This window comes from Rhinopithecus bieti, unplaced genomic scaffold, assembly GCF_001698545.2.
Source record: "Rhinopithecus bieti isolate Rb0 unplaced genomic scaffold, ASM169854v2 scaffold_14455, whole genome shotgun sequence".
Taxonomy (NCBI): Eukaryota; Metazoa; Chordata; class Mammalia; order Primates; family Cercopithecidae; genus Rhinopithecus; species Rhinopithecus bieti.
The window spans coordinates 924,302-942,766 of NW_016807905.1; the positions used below are offsets into that span (position 1 = coordinate 924,302).

The following is an 18,465-nucleotide window of genomic DNA, read 5'->3' on the forward strand; positions in this document are numbered from 1 at the left end:
CAGTAGGCTTCACAGAGGGCATGATATAGGAATTGACCTAAGTGGAAAAGTAAAGAAGAAGAAAAATATTTTAGGCAGAGAAGACAGCGTATGAAAAGGAACCAAGAGTATGGGCTTGGAGTCAAGCCTGACTTTTCAAATCCCAGCTCCTTCACTCACTGGCTGTGTGTCTCCAGGCAAGTTGCTGTAGCTTTCTGACCTTGGTTGCCCATTTGTAAAACAGGAAATAACTACATCTATCTTAATGGAATGTTAAATGTTAAGAGTGATGGGAACTCACTGAAGAGACCATTTCCCTCTGGACAATTCTCACTTTGTTCTTCCCATGACTGTCCAGGTGTCAAGACAAAAGATGCTTCAGCTTTGGAAACTTGCTCTCCTATGTGGCGTGCTCACTGGGACCTCCGAGTCTCTTCTTGGCAATCTTGGCAGTGACCTAAGCAATGTCGTGGATGAGCTGAAACCTATTCTTCAGGATGGACTTGAGACAGTTGACAATACTCTTAAAGGTAAATCAATGAGGGTTATGAACAGTGTCACCTAAATTAGCCTCCTAAACACTATGCCTGCATTACCAGAGGCTGCCACCAGTGGCTACTCTTTATGGGTGGCTTACTGAGAAAAGTGGCTATTCAATTCCTGGCTCATTCGTTTATCTTTCTAGAAACAAGCAATGCCACAATGAATATCCTTTTATATATTATATCCTGATAAACGTTTGCCAATATGTGCATAAGATAAATTCCTACAAGTGGGATTTCAAAAGTTCAAAAACTATGCTGTTGACAAATAATCTCCTATGTTAACACTGTCTCCAACAGTCTACGAGAGTGCCTTTTTTCCCACCCCTTTTCCAGCAGTGGGTCTGGACAACTTTAAATGTTCTGCCTGTCTCACAGATGAAAAGCTATAACTTATTTCACTTTGCACTCCTCTAAGTTCTCCAGAGACCTATCATAAAGACACTTTGCCCTCCTCCCCCTATAAGAATTACTGCTTTCTTTCTTTTCTTTCTTCATGCTTTTGGTGTCATGAAGTTTTTGCCCATGTCTTTGTCTTGAATGGTATTGCCTACGTTTCCTTCTAGGGTTTTTATGGTTTTGGGTTTTACATTTATGTCTTTAAACCATCTTGAGTTAACTTTTGAATAAGATGTAAGGAAAGGGTCCAGTTTCAGTTTTCTGCATATGGCTAGCCAGTTTTCCCAGAACCATTTATCAAATAGGGAATCCTTTCCCCACTGCTTGCTTTTGTGAGGTTTGTTGAAGATCAGATGGTTGTAGATGTGTGGTGTTATTTCTGAAGTCTCTGTTCTGTTCCATTGATCTATATGTCTGTTTTGGTACCAGTGACCTGCTGTTTTGCTTACTGTATCCTTGTAGTATAGTTTGAAGCCAGGTAGCATGATGCCTCCAGTTTTGTTCTTTTTGCTTAGGATCGTCTTGCTATATGGGCTCTTTTTTGATTCCATATGAAATTTAAAGTAGATTTTTCTAATTCTGTGAAGAAAGTCAATGGTAGTTCAATGGGAACAGATTGAATCTGTAAGTTACTTTGGGCAGTATGGCCATTTTCATGATATTGATTCTTCCTATCCATGAGCATGGAAAATTGACAAATGGGATCTAATTAAACTGAAAAGCTTCTGCACAGCAAAAGAAACTAGCATTAGAGTGAACAGGCAATCTGTAGAATGGGAGAACATTTTTGCACTCTACCCATCTGACAAAGGTCTAATATCCAGAATCTACAAGAAACTTAAACAAACTTACAAGAAAAGAACAAACAACCCCATCAGAAATTGTGCAAAGGATATGAACAGACACTTCTCAAAAGAAGACATTTATGTGGTCAACAAACATAGGGAAAAAAGCTCATCATCACTGATCATTAGAGAAATGCAAATCAAAACCACAATGAAATACCATCTCACACCAGTAAGAATGGCAATTATTAAAAAGTCAGGAAACAATAGATACTGGCAAGGCTGTGGAAATATAGGAACACTTTTACCCTATTGGTGGGACTGTAAATTAGTTCAACCATTAAGGAAGACAGTGTGGCTATTCCTCAAGGATCTAAAACCAGAAATACCATTTGACCCATCGTGACCTCAAGCATCCATTACTAGATAGATAATAACCCAACAGAGCATAATACTCATTCTAGCTGTAACCAGACACATGTAGCAACAAATATGTCCATTAACTGCAGCAGCTATTTACAATAAGAAAGACATGAAGTACCAATCCGCAAATGCCCATCGAATGCTCAGGACTGGAAAACCAGAGAAATGTATACAATATACACAGTCGAGAATACTATGGCGCCATAAAAACGGCAGACGGTAGATGATGCTCTTTGTAGGAGGAACATGGATGCAAAGCTCGGAAGGCATCATACCTCAGCAAACTAACACAGGAACAAAAAACCAAACACCGCATGTTCTCACTCATAAATGGGAGTTTAACAATGAGAACACATGGATGCAGGGAGGGGAACAACACACACTGGGGCCTTTTGGGGGCTCAGGGGCAAGGAGAGGGAGAGAATTAGGACAAATACCTAATGTATGTGGGGCTTGAAACCTAGATGACGGGTTGATAGGTGCAGCTCACTACCATGGCACATGTATACCTATGTAACAAACCTGCACATTCTGCACATGTATCCTGGAACTTAAAGTAAAATAAAAAAAAAAAAAAAGAATCATTGCTTTGTGGGCCTGCTGCAAAGCTATCATTCTGGGACTCTCATTTGCCAGTTTCATGGATTGGAGCCATTTTTTCTCCTTGATTCTAGATTTTTCATTTCTTGAGTGTATTCTCTCATTCTTTCTAGTTTTTCAAACTCACGTGAGCATCTCACTTAACACAATAGACCCATAAGTCACTCCTAGACGCTGGCGTACAATCAATATCAATCGCCTGGCCAATTGGTTGATTGCTCTGTTGACAAATAATCAGAATATATTATTAACAGTACGGAGGCAGCATGAAGGAAAAAGAGCTCCCTGGCTGTGTGGCTAGACACACTTCTTAACCATCTTGAGCCTTTATTTCCTTAGCTGTAAAAAAGCAGACAATGACAATATCTACCTCACTGAGTTGTTATAAAGATTAAATGAAATAACATAGGCAAACAGTCTTACCCGGTACCTGGAGCATCGTGGCTACTTCGTAAGGGGTGCGTGACACAAAATGGCGATTGTTTTTGGCAGATGTCCTTGAGAAACTGAAGGTCGACCTAGGGGTGCTTCAGAAATCCAGTGCCTGGCAACTGGCCAAGCAGAAGGCCCAGGAACCTGAGAAATTGCGGAACAATGTCATTTCTAAGCTGCTTCCAACTAATACGAACACTTTGGGGTGAGTTGGTGCTTCAGGGTGGAGATCTTTGCTCTAAGAAAAGGGAAAACATATCTTTGAGGAGGTAAGTTTAAGATGAAGACAAGCCTCATTCCCCTCCCACAGAGCCAAGGTGGTCTGAGCGAGGTCAGACCCACCAGAGCTTGAGTAAATTAGAGGCAGGGCTACAAGGTCAATCTGGGTGTCTTACGGGTTTGGGCTTCCATGTTCTTTAATTTCAGGGTCAGGGTGAAGGTTATATTCATCCTTACCTCTACCTGTTTGCTGGTACACAAAGTCCCTTTCCAAGGAATAAAACTTTTCTTTTCCATATATAACCGGGGTTAAAAGCCCAGATCCCTTTAGAGGAAGGGAAACTGGAGTCTTCACCACATAACCCCAGGCAGTGGATCCACTCATAAATTTTTTATGTTATTATTATTATTATTATTATTATTTTGAGACGAGGTTTCGCTCTTGTTGCCCAGGCTGGAGTACAATGGCACGATCTTGGCTCACCATAACCTTGCCTCCCGGGTTCAAGCGATTCTCCTGCCTCAGCCTTCTGAGTAGCTGGGATTACAGGCATGCACCACCACACCCAGCTGATTTTGTATATTTAGTAGAGATGGGGTTTCTCCCTGTTGGACAGGCTGGTCTCGAACTCCCGACCTCAGGTGATCCGCCCGCCTCTGCCTCCCAAAGTGCTGGGATGACAGGCGTGAGCCACCGTGCCCGGCCCCACTCATGAACTTTTAAAGTCAGACAGTTCTGGTCTCAAAATCTGCCTCTGGCACTTACTCCCCTGGAGATCTGGGGGAAAAATCATACCAGCCTTGAGCCTCGGTGTGCTGTGCCATAAAATGGAGAGAATCAAACCTCTGAACAGGGCTACAGTGAAGACTAAAGAAGGCAAGGCTGACGAGGCCCAAACGCTTAGCTCAGGGAAGTGCTTGGCAAGTGGCTGTTACAAGGAGTGACATGGGTGAATTATGGGTTTTACACAGGTTGAAAATCAGCGACTCCCTCATCCTGGATGTCAAAGCTGAACCAATCGATGATGGCAAAGGCCTTAACCTGAGCTTCCCCGTCACCGCGAATGTCACTGCGGCCTTGTGAGTATGCGCTAGAATCTGAGATTTGGGAAAGGCAGTGCAACCTGGCCGATGGATGCCCAACCTGGGAATCGGGCACCTCCTTCCGCTACTAGGTGACCTTGGGCTTCAGTTTCCCAGTCTGTGAGTGAGAGGACCCTTCTGGGTCTAAGATCTCAATCCTTAAAATGCTCTAGAGAACTCTAGCCATAACCAAGGGTCTTTTAAAAATAATGCTCCATTGAATGTAGTTTTGAAATCATGACATTTATCTAGTTTTAAAATTTGAAAAGTTGAGAAAACAAACATTTATTATTCCTTGGCAAAATTTCCTCCGGCATTATTTTGTCTCTCAAGATTCTCTCTAAATTGCAGTGACCATTACAGAAAAATTCATACAGCAATACACACTGTATAATAAAGTGTGTGTGTGCAAAATATAAGTTTAAACTCTTTTAATTTTAGCTGAGAGTGGTGGCTTATACCTGTAATCCCAGCAATTTGGGAAGCTGAGGTGAGAGGATCGCTTGAGCTCAGGAGTTCGTGACCAGCCTGGACAATATGACAAAACCCTGTCTCTACAAAAAATACAAAAATTAACCAGGTGTGGCGGTGCACGCCTGCAGTCCCAGCTACTTGGGAGGCTGAGGCAGGAGGATTGCTTGAGCCCGAGAGGTCGAGGCTGCAGTGAGCCCTGATTGCACCAGTGCACTCCAGCCTGGGTGACACAGTGAGACCCTGTCTCACGAAAATTTAAAAATTTTAATTTTAAAGGAGATAGACAAGAAAGGAGCATGTGTGAAAGCACTTCTGTAAACTACATGCACTAATGGTGCCATCCATCATTTAGCTATGAGATCTTGGGAAAGTTACTTAACCTCTCTGTACCAAGGTTTCCTCATTCAGAAAATAGGGAGAGTAATAAACAAATCCAGGTAAAATACATTTTAAAGTACCTACACATAAATTGTTGTCAATAAATATTAACTATTATTATTTTACCTATTGGTGTAATGTTGTATAAAAAATTCATACGACCTAAACCCAAGTGGCCAGGAGAAGAAGTCCCTCATATAAACATGTAAATTTCACAGAGGATATGGACCATGTTGATATTACCTGGGCCATGTTGACATTACCTGGGCTATGTTGACATTACACATAGACATTCTGACTTATGTCCACACAGGTGGAGGAACCCAACTGGGCAACAGGCAGGACCTTCTAGACTCTGTTCACTGTGCATCTTACTTCCTACAGGCCCATCACTGGCCAGATTATCAACCTGCAAGCTTCCTTGGACCTCCTGACTGCAGTCAGCATTGAAACTGATCCCCAGACACATCAGTCTGTTGCCGTCCTGGGAGAATGCGCCAGTGACCCAACCAGCATCTCACTTTCCTTGCTGGACAAGTAAGTCCCGTCATCTTAGCAGAGTTGGGCTCTCAGGGAACTTGAGGACCCCTAATTTCAGCTCTAGTCCTATACATAAGAGGAGGCCTCGTGGTGAAAGTGTTCAAGCTCTGGGGTCATGTTGACCTTGGTTTAAACATCAGCTCTGCCACTAACTTGTAACTTTATCACCAACTTGATCCTCTAAGCCTGTTTTCACATCTGTAAACTGGGGGTGTTCATAATAACTACTCATAGGCTTCTGAGATGACCAGATAAGAAAATACAAATATTTAGCATGCAGCCTGGAACATGCTGCCTCTCTCCTGGCTGGTTCTCTCCATTACTGAGACTGGAGTGTTGAGCCCCCCACTGTAATCATTAATTTGTTCATTTCACTTTTCCACTCTGTCAGTTTCTGCTTCATACCGTTTGGAGCTCTGTTGTTAGGTGCATGCACATTAGGATTGTTATGACTTCTTGGAGAATTGTCCCCTTTATTGTTATGTAATGTCCCTCAATAATAATAATAATAAAATTATATTTACCTTCTTGCCTCCAGAAGGAAGGAGAGGGGAGAGTAAGTGCCTGCCATGGGCTCTAATTTCAGATTGTCCCCAAATTGTTCTCCACACAGTGGAAATTTCCTGAAAGGAGATCTTGAAAACTTAATCCTCCCCATTTAAATCATTGATCCCTTTTAATCCACAAAATCTACATCTTAAGCTCTGTGCTTGAAAGAGCAGGTCTGACTCAGGCAAGAGGGTGGAGGGAAAAAGAGTGACACTGGCCGATGACTGGGAGAGGAAGAGCGACCCAGAAGCTGAGGGCTGGGGCTACTTGGCCTTGGCCAGGAGCAAGGCTGGGTCCTCAGCTCTCAGCCCCGATGGCCATGAGCAGAGGACACTCCACTTGCCCTGCACTGAGGGATCTGAACACAGGTTGCCCAAAGAACCCTGAAAACCAAAGGTTTCCATAGCCTGATGTGAGTTGCAAAGGCCGGGATGTAAATTCAGAGACCGGAGTCTGGCTGCACTGGGTCTGTGCCCACATCTGTGAGATGGCACCACTCTGCAGCTCCAGATCCTTCCAGGGCCTTTCTTTGCACTTGTGGTTCAATCCCAAGTACTCCCCATGGTCATGTAGGCTCTGTTTGATCTGGCCCCACCCTTGTATCCCTGCACCCTCCCCTTACTCACTGTGCCCAGATACAGTGGCCTTTATGCCGTGCCTCAGATAGGCTCTTTCCCAGCTCAAGACCTTTGCATGGGATACTCTGGCTGCCTAGAGCACCTTCTTCTCACTCTGCTTCAATGAACTGCTGCATCCTGCAGGGCCTTCACAGGGCTCCTCCTATTCTCTCTCGTAAGAGTCTACTCTTACCTTTAAAGCACTTGTCACAAGTTCTCAATGTATATTTAATTGCATGTTCACTTCTTTCATTCTTTCAGCCAAAAATATATTGAGACTGGGCACGGTGGCTCCACACTGGTAATCCCAGCACTTTTGGAGGCTGAGGTGGGCGGATCACTTGAGGTCAGGAGTTCAAGACCAGCTTGGCCAACATGGCAAAACTCCATCACTACTAAAAATACAAAAATTAGCCAGGGTTGGTGGCGAGTGCCTGTAATCCCAGCTACTTGGGACGCTGAGGCACAAGCACTGCTTGAACCCAGGAGGCAGAGGTTGCAATGAGCCGAGATCGTGCCACTGCACTCCAGTCTGGGTGACAGAGCAAGACCTTGTCTCAAAAAAGAAAAAAAAAAAAAAGTGTATTGAGCAGGCACCATTCTGGGCTCTGGAGAACTGATTGGTAATGACAAACAAGGTCCCTGTTCTTGCAGAGCTTACCTAAGGGAAAGCTAAGCTGCCCTGGTTCTGTGTCCACATCTGTGAAATGACACCGCTCTACAGCTCCGAATCTTCTCAGGGCTTTTCTTTGCACTTTGGATCAAATCTAACCCAAATTCAGTCCATCAGTAAAGAACGCTCCAGGGAAATATGAGTCCTGCACAGAGCAAAGCACTCTCTTAGATAAGTAGTCAGGGAGGGCTGCCCTGAGGAGGTGGCGGTTATACTGAGAGTTGAAGGTGGGAGGAGCCAACCTTGGCAAGAATTGTTTAGGTACCACATTAGGGTATGTTTGGACCGTTAATGTTTAGGTACCAGGTTAGGGGATGTTTGTACTTCGCTCATTCGGTACCAGGGCCCAGCTAGGTTCCTGGTGCATAGTTGGTGCTCTGTAAATATGGGTTGAATGAACGAACGAATAAGGTCTCTGTGCTGAGAATCTCATGAGGCCCTGGGGTGAGCCGCTGGTCAGATGTGGGATTCTAAGTGACGATCCATGTGGCTCTGTCTGTAGTTAGAAAGGAGTTTCCATGTCCCTGGGGTTTATCTGACTCCATAGTGTCTCCCCCCTAGCTTCTTGGCAGTTTCCCCCATCTCTTGCCCACTTGACTAGGCTTTAACAGTTCCTTGTGTTTGCAGCCACAGCCAAATCATCAACAATGTCGTGAATAGAGTGACCAACACACTGAAAAGCACCATATCCTTCCTGGTGCAGAAGGAGGTAGGTCTCCTACTCCTTGGGGCCCAGATCCAGGCCTGGTCGTGGCATTTTGGGGAATTTGCAGGCCTGGCTGTATCCTCTGGGCACTTTTCCTTTAGAGGTGAAAGCTTCTCCTTGGGAGGTCAGCTGGAACTTCCTCCTCTACTAATCAGCCTGGGGGGTAGCAGGGGAGAACAGAGGCCTGACATCAGCTGAAATTGCCAGGACCCAAACTTGAGCCACTCAACATATCCATTCACTACCAATATGCTTTTGCAGCTAACATCTTCGACACAATTTTACTTAAATACATTTCTTTAGAAGCGTTTATTTTTAAAAATAAAACTTTGTATCCCTATCACAAATAGAAAATTAATATCACATATCATACAATCAATGGAAAAACTAAACACAGACTTATAAAATAGTTTTAATTTTTTTTTTCCATCTATGCATCATCCAGAACCATAGGTACAATGTGCAGGATTCCTAGGCCCACAGTTGCAGACAGTCTAAATCAGTCATTCTGGAAGGGGACCCAGGAATGTGGGTTTATAAAAGAAAAATCCTTCGGATGGCTCTGTGACTCACTGAACCGGAGTTTATTTATATTCCAAGTGTGGTCCTCCACCAGCTTCAGCCTCGGCTGGGCGCTTGATAGGAATGTGGAATCTCAGGCCCCACCCCAGACCTGCTGAATTGCAATCTGCAGGGAACTGCGTACACACAACAGCATGAGATACTCTGCTCTACAACCTCAGGGCAAATGCCTCAGGGCACCATTTGTCCCTTTAAAATTCCAGGGTTCCAAAGCTTAACAACATGGGGATGTCAACACTCTAGAATGTAGATTTCTGAGGTCCTAGAATTCTAGTATTCTAAGGTTTTAGGATTCTAACACCCTAGGGTTTCCAGATTTAAGACTGCTGGGATCCCATTGTTCTAAAATTCTAAAGTTCAGGCCAGGCGCGGTGGCTTGCCTGTAATCCCAGCTCTTTGGAAGGTCAAGGTGGGCAGATCACTTGAGGTCAGGAGTTCAAGACCAGCCTGGCCAACATGGTGGAGCCCTGTCTCTACTAAAAACACAAAAATTAGTCATGCATGTTTAGATGCCAGGTTAGGGGATGTTTGTACTTCGCTCATTCGGTACCAGGGCCCAGCTAGGTTCCTGGTACATAGTTGGTGCTCTGTAAATATGGGTTGAATGAGTGAACGTATAAGGTCTCTGCTGAGAATCTCATGAGGCCCTGGGGTGAGCCACTGGTCGGATGTGGGATTCTAAGTGATGATCCATGTGGCTCTGTCTGTAGTTAGAAAGGAGTTTCCATGTCCCTGGGGTTTACAGGCACATGTCCCAGTCTCTTGGGAGACTGAGGCAGGTGAATCACTTGAACCCAGGAGGCGGAGGTTGCAGTGAGCAGAGATTGTACCACTGCATTCCAGCCTGGGCAAGACAGTGAGACCCCGTCTCAAAAAAAAAAAAAAAAAAACAATAAAACAAAATAAAATCCTAAAGTTTAAAGGTCCTAAGATCCCTAGAAACGAGCTCCTCTGTGGGTGGCGAGCAGGCGAGCAGTTTGTTTCCAGCGGAGGAGAATGGTCTGTTCTTCCTCCTTCTCCTGACCGTCCTCTTCCTCCTCTCTCCGGCTGTCAGATATGCCCACTGATCCGCATCTTCCTCCACTCCCTGGATGTGGAATTCATTCAGCAGATCATTGGTAAGTCAGTGGGGAAGTGGGGACCTTCCGAGGCAGGCCTGGAGCTCTGTGCCCACCGCATAAGCAGTTCTGGTCAGGAGACCCTGGAGAAGCAGAAGAACCCACTGTCCTAAGCAAATTGGGAGCTGTGGCTTCCCCTCCACAGGCACGTGGGGGGTCTCTTTGGCTTTTGGGTCTACAGGCATGGCTGAGGTTGCTGGGGAGAAATGGAGTAAGTAAAGGTGTCAAGACCCTGGAGGTGACCCTTCTATGAATATAGCCACAAATCAGCCAGGAACGGTGGCTCATACCTGTAATCCCAGCACTTTGGGAGGCTGAGGTGGGCAGATCAGGAGTTTGAGACCAGCCTGGGTGACACGGTGAAATCCCACCTCTACAAAAAAAATACAAAAATGAGCCAGGTGTGTGGCATGCACCTGTAGTCCCAGCTACTCAGGAGGCTGAGGCGGGAGGATTGCTTGAGCCTGGGAGGCGAACATTGCAGTGAGCCGACATCATGCCACTGCACTCCAGCCTGGGTGACAGAGTGAGACCCCCCATCTCAAAAAAAAAATTAAAAAGAAAAAAAAAGAAGAAGAAAGGAAATAGCCGCAAGTCCAGTCCCTTAGGCAGTCACTTGGTGCTCCGTACACACTATCTCACTGGATCCTTGCAACAACCCTGTGGGGTGGGTACAGTCATTGTATCCACTCTACAGATGAACAAACTGAAGCTCAGAGAGGTGTAGTGACATCCCTGGGGTCCCACAGCTGTCAGGTGACCTGCCGGAGAGCGGCATTTTTTGGAGTCTGGTCTCTATTCAATTTTCCAGAGACAGACACTAAGACCTGCTATTGATTTGGTTTCAGATAATCTTCAGCAGGAAACCCAGCTGCAAACCCACATCTGAAGAGGATGAATGACGAGGACCACTGTGATGCCTGCTGGTGAGGAGCCAGGCTCTGAGCCCCAATGCACAGGGGCCTATGGTGAAGAAAAGCCAAGTGTGGCTTCCCTTCTTTTTGTGTTAGAAGACCGTGCCTTCATCTCAGTCATAGACTGAGCGCTGGCTAGGGCCTGAATCTGGTCACATTCTAAACACTGAGCCTTAATCACTGAACTATGATTCTGGCCCAGGCTAGGGCCTGAATCTGGTCACACTCTAAACACTGAGCCTTAATCACTGAACTATGATTCTGGCCCTAGACTGAACCTGGATCCTAGTCACAGACCGAGCTTTGATGCCAGTTATTGACTGAGCCTTAGTCTTGGTCACAGACTGAGCCCTAACCTTGGTCTCAAATGGATCCATGATTCTGATCACATATTGGGCCCTGAACCTGGCTCCAGTGGTGGCCTGCAATCAATCTTTTCACATCTGCCATTGTTCTGAAGGATGGTGAGGGGAGTGTAGAGGAGTCAGTGCTAGGTGCCAATGAAAGACCCCAAACCACAAGTGCCAGTTTCTTCTTCCCAGGACTTAAACCACATGGGGTATTGTGGGAAAGAGCTGGGACACCGGAGCCAGGTCAACTTGGGTCCCATCAAGTGCCCAGTGGATGACAGATGGGTATAAGGGCAGCCTAGTTGCAAATGTCCTAACCCCCTGTGGTCTCATTCCAGATTGGTTCCCAGTGGCTTGCCCCACCCCCTTATAGCATCTCCCTCTGGGAAGCTGCTGCCACCACCTAACCAGCATGAAAGCCTAAGTCCCACCAGAAGGACCTTCCCAGATGCCCCTCCTGCTCACAGTCAGAACAGCAGTTTCTACACATACTCTCCTGCCCCTGGCAATAAAGGCCCATTTCTGCACCCTTCTGTGTGGTTAGTTGTGTTCCCTCCATTTGGGATTTGTTGGTGGGAATTGGGGAGGGAGCTTGGGGACTGCAACTAGGGTGGGAGAGACCTGGATCCAGAGCTAGAAGGCTCAGCGAGAATATCCAGCCCCATCTCCTGGTTCTATAAAGGGGGCCACGGAGACACAGAGAGGCAACAAACTAGCCCAAGTCTCACAGGCAGTCTGTGGCGATGGCAGACCCCGATCTATCCATTCACGCACTCAACAGGTATGTAGTGAGCACCTACTCTGTGCCAGACAGGCAGTGGGAACTGGAAAGTCACATTCTGGGAATAGTCCCACCCAGCGCTTTCCTCCATTCCTCTCCAAGGGCCCTGAGGATTCTTGGAGAATCAGGGGACACCTAGCCTGACTGGAGTCAAGAGTATAAGGCACAGTGATGCAGGCTCAGAGGCCTGTGGCCCCATCTCCACCTGCCCTGTTGGCCCCACTAGCCTCTAGGGGCCCCACTGGAGCAGAGATGTCTTTTCCAGGTGGTCCTGAGAGTTCTCAGTCTGTAGCGCCCTCACCCACCCCTCCCATCACCTGAGAGCCTGTGCACCCACCTGCCAGGCTGCCTGGAGGTCCAGCTTCCCTAGTGAGGTCGAGAACCCTGGGATGCTCACCTATCCTATGGAGACCAGCTTCTCCCTCCACCCAAGGCCCCTCCATCCACACCCCAGAATGCAGCTCGGCCCATGCTGCACCAGGCTGTGGCAGAGACAGCATCACACTGCTCACAACAACGCGTCATGGGGGGCTGCCTTTGTGCGGCATGCGGGCTCTATTGATTCCTTACCACACCCATGCACCAGGAGAGCCATTATCACACCCATTTGACAGAGAACTCTGAGGCTGACGGAAGCAAAGTGACTCCTCCGGGTCACACAGTGAGCAAGGGGGCAGAGCCGGGCTTTGAATCCACAGCTGTAAGACCCCTGGATTTACTACAAATGAAGACACCGAGGCATAAAGAGGGCCCAGAGGCTCAGAGAGGTGACATCCTGGCTTCCAGACACTTTGGCCACTACTCTTGCCAGTCTCCAGCAGGCTCCACTTCCCTGGCCCAGGACAGATGAGGTGCTGTGGGTGCTGTTCTTCTCCCCCATGTGTGGACCCTTGGCTCTTCCTTTGTTCTAGAAGGGGCAGGACACTGCCCGTTCCCACAATCGCGTTGGCCTCAGCAGAGATGCAACACGGGCCACACCCTAATGCACGCTGTCGCCTCGTGATCCCAGCAGGCTCTCCTTTCCAGTAAGGAACCCAGCCCCAGGAACCTTTGCCAATTTTGCCAAGCAGCCATCTCATTACTCTGCACAACTCTAGGAGGCAGGGAAGGCTCTTGTCTCCACGAGAAACTCAAACTCAGAGAGGCCAAGGCCACACAGAAGCCTGCACCCAGCTGCTAATTCACTCGAGGGCTTCCTCTCTGATGAAGGCAGTCTCACGGAGTCAGGTGGCCTACGGGGGCCCTTTGATTCCTTGAAGTTGCCTAGAGCGCCTTGGACCAGCAAGCTGAATCTCCTCCTGAGCCTCTCTGCTGAAGACCTCAGCTCTGGTTATGACTGCGAGTTGCTTGACACAGGGTGAAACTGAGGACTTAGGCAGATCTGAGTTCAAGTCAGTCCCTGCCACTTTCTAGCAGTGTGACCTTGGGCAAGTTACTTAACCTCAGCTTTCTCACCTGTCAAATGGAATTAATAGAAAATCTGCCTCACTAGGCTTGTGAGGATTAAATGAGGAGTCAGTGAGTGGAAAGTGTTTAACCAGGGCCTCATATCAAATAAGCACAAGATGAATGTTGGCCTCTACACCCTGAAACTACTGTTACAACTGCCATGCTCAAGTTTGTTGACTGACCGATAAAAATATGGTAGAAGAATCGTGGCCCAAGGAGATCTTGAGTTTCTACCTTGTCTCTATGAGGGAGGACTGCTAACTAACTCCCAGTGTGCATTCTTCTCTCCCCAAGATTTGGCTAGACATATGGACCCCAGCCAGAGACTATACATCTCCCAGCCTCCCTTGCAGCTAACTGTGGCCATGTGACTAAGGTCTGGCCAATGGCATATAAGCAGAACTAATTATGCAAATTCCACTTTGTGCTTTAAAAGGAAGGGGATTCCCTCAACTTCCTCCTGGCATTCTCCCTCCTCTGCAGTTAGAAATGGGAGCAATTGGAGCAACTGCCCTGGACCCAGAGGTGGAAGCCCTGTGTTGAGAACACCACAGCTGCTCCAGCAGCCCCAGACCACTCAGCTCTGGGCTCTTAAGGGAGAAAGGAATGAACTTGCTTATTTAAACCACTATGTTGGTGTATTTTTGCTAAGTCTGCTTTGTCTACATTGTACCTAATTCATTCTTCCAGTCACATGCTGTGTGACCATTAGGCAGCCAACTTCCCCTCTCGGAGCCCTGTTTCCATATCCCCGAAAGTTCTTCCTACTCTGACAACAAAAGTTAATGTTTCTTCCATAACTGAAGAGGGAAGGAAAGAATAGACATTTGTTAAGTTTCTACTACATGCCAGACACTGTATTAGACTGATGATGACTTTGCCCTCCAGGGAACAGTTGGTAATGCCTGATATGAACCCTGAAAATTTGAGACAGGTCTCAGTTAATTTAGAAAGTTTATTTTACCAACGTTGAGGATGTGCGCCTATGACAGCCTCAGAAGGCCCTGACAACATGCGCCCAAGGTGATCGGGGCACAGCTTGGTTTTATTCATTTTAGGGATATATGAGATATCAATCAATATATGTAAAAAGTACATTGGTTCTGTCCGGAAAACCGGGAAAAACGAGACAACTCAAAGCAGGGAAGGAGCTTCGAGATCATAGGTAGGTGAGACAAATGGTTCCATTCTTTGGAGTTTCTGATTAGCCTTTCCAAAGGAGGCAGTCACAATATGCATCTATTTCAGTGAGCAGAGGGACTTTGAATAGAATGGGAGGCAGGTTTGCCCTCAGCAGTTTCCAGCTCAAATTTTCCTTTTAGCTTAGTGATTTGGGGATCCCAAGATATCTTCCTTTCACACTGGCAATATTTTCAGTTGTCACAAATGGATGAGGTGTGTGCTACTCCAGGAGAGCATGTGAGCAGAGGCCAGGGGTGGTGCTAACCATTCCACAGTACACAGGACAGCCCTCACAATGGAAGCATCCAACCTAAAATGTCACTAGTGTTAAGAAACCCTGTAGTAGGCAACTGGTATGGGCTGAGGACAGTGAGGGCCAGGACCCTGGGGCACAGCCTCAGGATTCTCCACCCTTGCAGCTGGGGAGCCCGGGTTAGCCAATTTGTGGGTGACCATATCTGTGAAGGACTTTGCCATCTGTGTTTTAGGACCTGGGGAGAAAGAACCCCGTCCCCTACCCCTCCTCTACATTTTAGATACCCCAGAGGGACTCCTTTTGTGGTTCCCACTGACATTCAGGAAGCACACAAACCCTTCTCTGACCCCAGCCAGCCCGAGTGGCCACCTGTCTTTGCCACAGTGACCCTGCTCCCATGACCCTGCGGTGTCTCAAGCCCTCGAGGAATGGCAAGGAAGGGATGCAGAGCCAGCAGGGAGATCACGGGGTCGCTGAGGAGCTGTGCCCGAAGGTGGTGCGTGTCTGGAAAGGCCCTGCAGGAGCTCCCACAGGATGGTACTGGGGAAATATGTCCATGGAGCCAAAGATAAATTAAAAGAGGCACCAGAAGGAACTTCCTTGATTAGAGACAGCTCCCATTCAGATGACCTATTAACAATATCTGTTAAAACATCAGCTGGACCAACTAATCTTCCAATCAAATACCAAGATGGGAAATTCAGATTGCACTCTGTCCTTTGCGGCAAGTGTGGATTCATCTAATTGACCGCTATGTTCAGATGAGCAAGGATGAGCAGACGGGCGGGAAGGTTCCAGAACGGCACTGCTCACCTTTACTGACCAAAGCACACTACCCATTAGCCCTGATGAGGCAGGAAAATAGGGTCTGGAGGCAGGGAACGCAAGGCCAATGCACACTTCAGCTAGGACAGGAAATACCCTCTCCACAGGGCCTACACTGAGTAAATGACTTGGTAACTTTACTTCATCCTCTTCATTTACACAGGGCGTACCCCAAGTACAGGGTTTTTTAACTCACAAAAACTCTGTAATAGGGCCTTTGAGCCCCTGTGTTCCGCTCTGCTCCCACACTGTGGAGTGCACTTTCTTTTCAATAAATTTCTTCATTCCTTTCTTGCTTTATTTGTGCGTTTTGTCCAATTCTTTGTTCAAGATGCCAAGAACCTGGACACCCTCCACCAGAAACACCGTCTCTACAGCAGCTCTGGGAACCCCCCGCTGACACTCAGTGATATCTGTGAACCCCCTGCTAACAGCCAGTGATATCTGGGAACTCTCCGCTAACAGCCAGTGATATCTGGGAACTCTCTGCTAACAGGCAGTGATCTCTGGGAACTCCCCGCTAACAGGCAGTGATCTCTGGGAACCCCCCGCTAACAGGCAGTGATCTCTGGGAACCCCCCGCTAACAGCCAGTGATCTCTGGGAACCCCCTGCTAACAGGCAGTGATATCTGGGAACCTCCTGCTAACAGCCAGTGATATCTGGGAACCGCCTGCCAACAGGCAGTGATATCTGGGAACCCCCTGCTAACAGGCAGTGATATCTGGGAACGGCCTTGACCAACAAGACTAAGTTATTTGAAAGAATATCTGTTCCAGGTATAAGTGGGGGTTTTTTTGTTTGTTTTGTTTTTGGTTTTGAGACTAGAGTCTTGCTCTGTTGCCCAGACTGGAGTTATAGGCGCCCACCACCATGCCTGGCTAATTTTTTGTATTTTTAGTAGAGACAGGGTTTCACCATGTTGGCCAGACTGGTCTCGAACTCCTGACTTCAAGTGATCCGCCGCCTCGGCCTCCCATAGTGCTGGGATTACAGGCCTGAGCCACCGCGCCCGGCCGTGTTTCTCTTTTTCTAAACATGCCTTTATGTACATAGAGTGTCTCCAAATGCAGCTATGTAAAAGAGAACCAAAACTCGAGTGACTGCTCTGAATAGGTATGCGGAATTCTTTGTAAGAACCGCTGAAGTCAATCTGATTTAAATGCGAAGAGGCAGCTAGGTATTTAAAGTTTCCCCAGATATCTTCACCTAAGTGATACCTCCCTTCCTAAGGCGGACCAAGGCCGGTTGATCCTTTTAAATTAAAAATAAAATGTCCCATATAAAGGCTGGAGGAGTGTTTTATCAGAATGCCTTGCCTTTCTGAGGTTCCTTTCTATTAGGTCGAAGGTCTGTGCTCCAGGAGGAGAGAAAGACCTCCTCATAGGAATGCTGAAGGGACAGCAGGAACTGAGCTGATCCCAGGCTTCACTGCAATTTCATATGCCTGTTGGTCAGTCTCTTTTAGGGCATTCTATATTTTGCATTCTGATGTACCTAAGAGTTAAACAGTTGTTAAACAGATCATGCTTGTGAGTATTTCTCTCTCATTTTGTACAATTAACCAAACAAACAAACAAACAAAGCCCACGAAGCCCTGTATTTGTCTTTTCTTTTTTTTTTTCTTTTTTTTTTTTTGAGATGGAGTCTTGCTCTGTCACCAGACTGGAGTGCAGGGGCGCCATCTCGGCTCACTGCAACCTTCTCCTCCCAGGTTCAAGCAATTCTGCTGCCTTAGCCTTCTGAGTAGCTGGGATTACAGGCACACGCCACCACACCCAGCTAAGTTTTGTATTTTTAGTAGAGATGGCGTTTCACCTGTTGGCCAGGATGGTCTCGATCTCCTGACCTCATGATCCACCTGCCTTGACCTCCCAAAGTGCTGGAATTACAGGTGTGAGCCACCGTGCCCAGCCTGTATTTGTCTTTTTACTACGTGGATGAACTCTGTCATATGAATAAGTACTGTACTAATCCATTTTAAGGGAGCCTTATTTTGGAAATATTTCAAACTGGTGCCAATGGAAAAGGCTTTTTTTCTTTTAAAGCTAAAGACAAGAATGTCATGCTATACAGGTACAACTTGATCTCTGTTAATAAAAACCAATGTAGATATAGACATTTTACCCTTTGAAGTAGCTGTGTCCCAACCTGTCGCCATTGATTTTTTGGAAATGGCTTTAGAAATGTCCAAGTTGGGCCAGGCGCGGTGTGCTCAAGCCTGTAAATCCCAAGCACTTGGGAGGCCGAGACCGGGCGGGATCACCGAGGTCAGGAGAATCAAAGACCATCCCTGGCTAACACGTGAAACCCCGTCTCTACTAAAAAATACAAAAAAATACACGGGCCAACGGTGGCGGGCAACCTATAGCTCCCAGCTACTTGGGAGGCTGAGGCAGGAGAATGGCGTAAACCCAGGAGGCAGGGCTTGCAGTGAGCTGAGATCCGGCCATTGCACTCCAGCCTGGGAGGCAGAGCGAGACTCTGTCTGAAAAAAAAAAAAAAAAAAAAAGAAATGTCCAAGTTGGGCTGGGCGCAGTGGCTCACACCTGTAATCCCAGCACTTTGGGAGGCTGAGGTGGGCGGATCACTTGAGGCCAGGAGTTCGAG

The 18,465-nt window shown here is 47.0% G+C and overlaps 1 protein-coding gene across 1 annotated transcript; it reads left to right on the forward strand.

Moving 5' to 3' along the window:
• Positions 1-352: 352 nt before the first annotated feature.
• On the forward strand, positions 353-11,890 carry BPIFA2 (BPI fold containing family A member 2). The gene is made up of 8 exons (XM_017884094.1): positions 353-509; positions 3,221-3,365; positions 4,352-4,459; positions 5,699-5,851; positions 8,321-8,402; positions 10,036-10,099; positions 10,948-11,025; positions 11,702-11,890. The coding sequence occupies exons 1-7, from the start codon at positions 353-355 to the stop codon at positions 10,986-10,988; spliced, it is 750 nt and encodes a 249-aa protein (XP_017739583.1). The 3' UTR covers positions 10,989-11,025; positions 11,702-11,890.
• The last annotated feature ends 6,575 nt before the right edge of the window (positions 11,891-18,465 follow it).